The sequence below is a fragment of the Misgurnus anguillicaudatus genome, chromosome 25, assembly GCF_027580225.2.
Source record: "Misgurnus anguillicaudatus chromosome 25, ASM2758022v2, whole genome shotgun sequence".
Classification (NCBI taxonomy): domain Eukaryota; kingdom Metazoa; phylum Chordata; class Actinopteri; order Cypriniformes; family Cobitidae; genus Misgurnus; species Misgurnus anguillicaudatus.
In genome coordinates, this window is record NC_073361.2 from 23,754,512 (window position 1) to 23,760,430 (window position 5,919).

Here is a 5,919-nt window from a genome sequence, read left to right on the forward strand (position 1 = left end):
ACATATAAAATATTGTAGTATACTTTATAATTACTAAACTGTAGTATATAATTGTTTACTGTATTATAGTAGCCTATACACTTTTCATAAACTGTAAATATTGTACTATATTTTAATATTTATTTTGCATGGATTCAAAAACATTATAGTATCTACGAATTTTACTACAGTTTACTACACTCTAAAAATGGCGCGTTATTTTTGACCCATAATCGGTAAATATTTGACAAATTGACCCAATGCTGGGTTGTTTTAATCCAGCTACTGAATTATTATACCCCATGGTTGCATAACAACGACAACCCAACATTGTGTATTTTAAACTGTACATAATAAATACTATTGTAATTTTTCATGTGGGTATGGCTAAAATTTTGCACAAGACAACTTTTGGATGTTTGGATTTTTTTAAGCAATGATATGTTTCAAGATTAGTTTGTGAAAGAAAAGTCAAACAATAGATAGTTTGACTAGTACTGTGCTCACTCACAAGCACTGTAAGTTAATTTGTTTGTCATGTTTAGGAGTTCCTCAAGAGGGACGTTCAGCACCCTGGTCAGTTCCAATGTTTTACAACGCAAATGCGTAAGGATGCTCGTAAACAACACGAGTTGCTTACTGTGCCTTTATATCATTTATTGGAATTGCCAGAGTGTGATTTTTAAGTACAAAGAAACTTTTCACTTTCATCTAAAAATTCCCATTTAATATTAAGACATAACGTTTTATTATTAACTAAATGTTTAACTAAATGTATGCTACATTTAATGTAATCCAAATAATCCGCAATTTAATCTAGTTTCAATAAATCATTTAAATTATGCAACCTGTACAACTTTTCCAGTTAAAATATTGATGATGGTCTTCTGAAATAGATCTACACGAGGTAGACATAAAAGTTTAGACACGTCGGTGCTAGTCAGAAATTAATTGCGCTCTTAAACAGACAAGTAAATACTGTATAGTGTTTGCATTAACCTGAGCCAAAATCTCTTCTTCTAAGCAGTAAAACAAATAGCTTTGGGTTTTATCTTTCAAACACAAAAAAAACAGACGGTCTGGTACTAAATTGAAAACAGCTTTCTCTATCGGAAAAGGGCCAAAAACTCACCGATGGGGATTTTAAATATACTCCATTGTGTCCAGCGGTAAAGCAGGAATCCGGATAAAGCTCGCGGAGACGGCAGGGGAGACAATGTGGAGGGATGTAAATTATTTAGGCGGTTCTCTGTGTGATCAGAGTTCATTATTAAAAGATAAGTCCACCGTTCAACAGCTGCCTGCGTCAACGCATCCCAAACTTGTTTTAGATTGTGTAGTCCACATTCCCTGAGTGGGAATGATGGCATTAGATTAAAAAGTACCTGGGAGATATTTTTCTATTTTACGATGCAGATAATAAATATTATATGCTCACATAATGCTCAAAATATCAAGAATGCTAAAAGTAAAACATGTAAGCTTGATAAAACACATACAAATAAATGTTATTGAAAATTATAGCAAGATAATATACTGGAATGGCAAAGGAAACAAAGTCATCGTTTGTTTTAATAGTTATGCATCAGTCTGTGGCTTTCAATTTATTTTTAATCACCCTGTCACCGAACTTCATTTGCAGAGAGATAGTGTATCTCAGGTTTCACAGGAAACAAACGTATCCATGGGGACTGAATGATGGGTTGCATCAGTAATGTTTGTAGTGGTGCGGCTACACTTCTGCAAACATAACCAGTTTCAACAATAAAAGGTCAAACATTACAAATCAATTTTACCATCTGCAGTGCTACTAAGTTCATTCATGTCAGACTTTGCAATAAGCATGTTGTTTGACCCAACCCTATACATCGTGCTTAAACTTACCAGCATTAGTCATCTCAGTGCATTGCTTCCATTTAATGGATCTCTTTCAGAATCACGATTATTTGAGACTATATTTGTCACAGCTTGCAAACAAGGAGAGATTGAAGCAAAGTATATTGTGGGAAATGGTCCCTGACCAGTGCCTTATAACGTTGTGCCTATTTAAATAAAAGTTGCAAACTGTGGTTTAGGTTTGACTATATATGCATGGCTCACAAGTTTCGAAAAGATTAAAATCAGAAAAAGATGACTCAATGGTGTTTTCCTTAGGCTTTAGCACAACTACATCATCTTTTTTTTTAAACCAATATTTAGTTGTAACATCACATCAACGCAATGTCAAAGTGTGTAGAGAATATTTACAATGAAAAGTACAAACATCTTCTCCTCATGTCGGTTTATCAAACAGCATGCATGTGGTAAAAATAAGAAAAAGCATAAAAGATAAAGATTTGAGGTAACTTCAGATGTGTGAAGTAGGTCAAGGGTCATACAATTTGTAAAACAAAAAAGAGAGAAAATATCTCTATTATTTTCCTTCCAAAAATATTAATTAAAAGAAACATGCTACAGTCCATCATAGGACATTAAGCTTGTTTAGGTCTGTGATTTCACATTTTGGGAATAATAATGTGCTTCAAACCTTGAATAAAATTGTGTAGTACATCAAGTCAGGTTTTCCCTGGTATGTGACCTGCTAAATGGATTAAATGGCAATTTTATAAGTTGTAATGTAAAATATATGGAGTCTCTGTGGGTCTCTCTACTGGTGTACATTGGGTTCTACTGGATTCAAAATGGTTTTAGTGGTAAATGCCTAATAATATCTTAATGGAACCCATTAAAATTTCTGTAATGTTTCTATTGTTTTTTTTACCAGGGTGGTATATGACTGGGAGGTTTGTGAATTACACAGTTTGTTGAATTTGTATATCTCAGATTACAGCTTCCAACCTGACATTTTTTCCATATTTTTCTTCAAAACAAAACAATATTCTGAATATTTTATTCCATTGCACTGCCTTCAAATTTTCTGACTTCATCCATCGTCCACCCCTTATCTTAAAAAAAAAAAATTGAAAACACATTATTATGGTACTCTGTCCTGTTGACAGACAACATTCTCCCTATCACTTTACGATTTCTGTGAAAACTGCCGGATCCCACAGATGAGGTTTTCACAAGTATGAATCTTGTGTTTTATTTCCTAAAGAAGAACTCTTGCTTCACGCCAACATTTGCCACAAAGGAAAACTTTCAAAGCTGTATCTTTGCGTGTTTGACCAGGTCAGCGGAAAAATATTTTTGGCAGTGAAGAGCAGAAAAATCTTTTGTCTGACCAACAGCACACATGGTTTTGTTAAAGTATGTACAACTTTAAAAGACGACAAAATGATTTATTCATTACAAAAAGCCTATTTGTAAGACATCTTAAAAATGGGTATATAAACTAAACCATGCAGTGATATGAAACTTCAAAAACTGTTGAAATAGCATGTTTTTCCACACGTGCATGTGTTGTGTAGTTTTAGGCACACAACCATTAAGATCTCAGCTGACATCTTGTGGATAAAGCGAGCATTTGCAGGCAGTTTATTAACAAATCATACCATAGCGAAAACAATCAGGTTTTATTTTTTTTAAACACACATACAGGTTTAAGTTAGCTTTTCTTGACAATAACAAGAGCCTAGCCAGATGTTCTGAACATAAAACAATGACAAGAACAGCATTAACCTGAAATTTTGTAAGCAACAGTATCTTTCCAATACAAAAAAAATAAGTGTTTCAAACAAATGTTTAAGGATTATGATCACATCTTTAAGGTGATGTGAGATTCACTACAAGTAATATGCCCTTGACTGGTTCTACTGGAGATTGTGGATCATCTCTTCCTTGGCAATGAGATGAGTAGTTTTGTTGACAAGGGACATGAGAGAGTTTAGCTTGTGAGACCAGTCATTCAGAAGATTGTTAGGGTCTTTAGGCCGCTGGAAATTAATAACACCAGCCAGACGGTCCACTTTCGCATAGATCGTCTTGTTGACCACCAGGTTTGACAAGAACTCTTCAGACTCATCGATGGAGAGGTCAAGCAGTCCCGCCATTCTCTCCATTGTGATCCTTGTGTAATACTTTGCCATAATTCTGATGTTGTGTTCCACCACTCTGTTTTTCAGATTTTTCCACCTCTTCTTTCCCTCCTCCGTGTTGGTAAAGACATCAGTGTCAGGGGTTCCCATAGACCCCTCTCTCAGCTCCTTCCCATAATCGTTCACCACATTCGACCAGCTCATTAGCTCCATGGTGGTAAATTTCTTTAGGAGATCTTTGTATTTCGGGATTTCCTCCAGTTTCTTGTCAGTGCTGATTCTTTGGACTAGATCGGACTGTTCGTTGTCATAAGGAGCCAAAATGACATACAGCACAACACTCTTCAGAGCCTGCTGCCATTTAACGCTGTCTTCCAGGATACTGGGAGTGTCGTAAATGGCTCGGTAATGCTTGCATATGGACAGATAGGAGCCCTCGTGCTGGTCAACTTCAATCATCAAATTATAATATTTAAGCTTTAATTCCTCAGTGCCCTCTTCTTGGAAGAACTTTGTGTTTATCTTTTTGCTGATGATTTGTGTGCGGATGTAATCTTTCACGGCAATGCACAACCTCATCTGCTCCAGAATGAACTCCACCTTCTCCTTCTTCTCCATGGAGCCATACGTCTCTACCTGCAGTTCCTGAAGAATGGCTGCAGCCTCTTTCACGTCTCCGTTTTTTTCTTTGATTTGGGCCAGTGTTTTGGTCAGTCTGGCACGCTCAATTTCCACATAAATCTTTCCAGCGGTGACAGTGCGTAGTGTGTCGATAAGTCGGAGTTTGATCGTCATGTCACTCAACGCATCAACGTATGTATAACATTCTTGGACCATCTTGGCAACAGCCTGTTTTAGCTGACTCCTTCTTTTAGCCAGTAGCATGATGTTTTCATTCAAGGCATCCCAGTCTTTCGCTTCGTAGCACATCTTAACGATTCCCACCAAGATTCTGGAAGTGGAGACCATATCTGAGGCGGTCCTCGTTTGCTTTTCCAAAGACAACAGACTTTCAACAGCCTCTTGTAGTCGGCCCGCCTTCGCCATTTTCTCACAATCAGGCAGACGCTGATCTACAGTGGCACTGTAGTCGACCTCCATCTTCACCATCCGTCCATCAGAACGTTCAGCTCTATCCTCAGACATTATTGTTGTTAATAAACAATAAAACGTATTACGTACAGTCCAAACTGGTTGCTCGATCTGCTGGATTGACGGCCCGAAAACAGTCAAGTCACGCTATAGGAAGTGACGTCGTTTTCTTCTTCTTCTTCTTTGAGTTTTATGGCGGATTGTGAACCAAACTCATAAGTGCATACCGCCACCTACTGTAATGGAGTGTAAACGTAAACAGAATAATTTACGCACTCCTAAATCAAATAAACCAGTGTTCCTAATAATTTTCAATGCTGCATTTATTTGTATTCCTTATTTTGGAATGTCGTATAGTATGCTTGTATTCTTAAAAATTACTGAATACCTGTTACTTCCTAGACGCCACCTTTCGAACGCTGGTAAAGGCTAGAGGGGATACACCTACGGCCACATCTCGCGAGATGTTGGGTTTAGGGTTAGGTTTGGGGGTAGGATTAGAATGAAAACAACGATTATGTCTAGATAGTATACAGCTACGGCATAATCCCGTTAAATTTACGTTTAGAGTTATTAGGGTTTTTTGGCGAGATTTTGGCCGTAGTTTTATCCCTTCTAGCCACAACTGTCTTTGCCATAGTATTTTTTTATCGGGAATTTTGTAAATTTGTCTAAATTATGCATTTCAGTTAAGGGATCAGAAGAATTATAAAAATTGGAAAAAATATTTATTTTAGATTTGTTTTTGCGAATAGTTTAAATCCTATGCTGCCTCTTTTTTCTTTTTTATTCACTCATATTAAAAAAAAAAAAAACATTAGCCAGGGGATAAAAGAAAAAAATTGAAATGTTAAATAAATTAATAAATTTA

At 36.4% G+C, this 5,919-nt stretch overlaps 1 protein-coding gene across 1 annotated transcript; it reads right to left on the minus strand.

The window, feature by feature from the left end:
* Positions 1-3,475: 3,475 nt before the first annotated feature.
* Positions 3,476-5,228, minus strand: psmd12 (proteasome 26S subunit, non-ATPase 12). The gene has a single exon (XM_055182487.2). The coding sequence runs from the start codon at positions 5,100-5,102 to the stop codon at positions 3,732-3,734; it is 1,371 nt and encodes a 456-aa protein (XP_055038462.1). The 5' UTR covers positions 5,103-5,228; the 3' UTR covers positions 3,476-3,731.
* Positions 5,229-5,919: the final 691 nt, after the last annotated feature.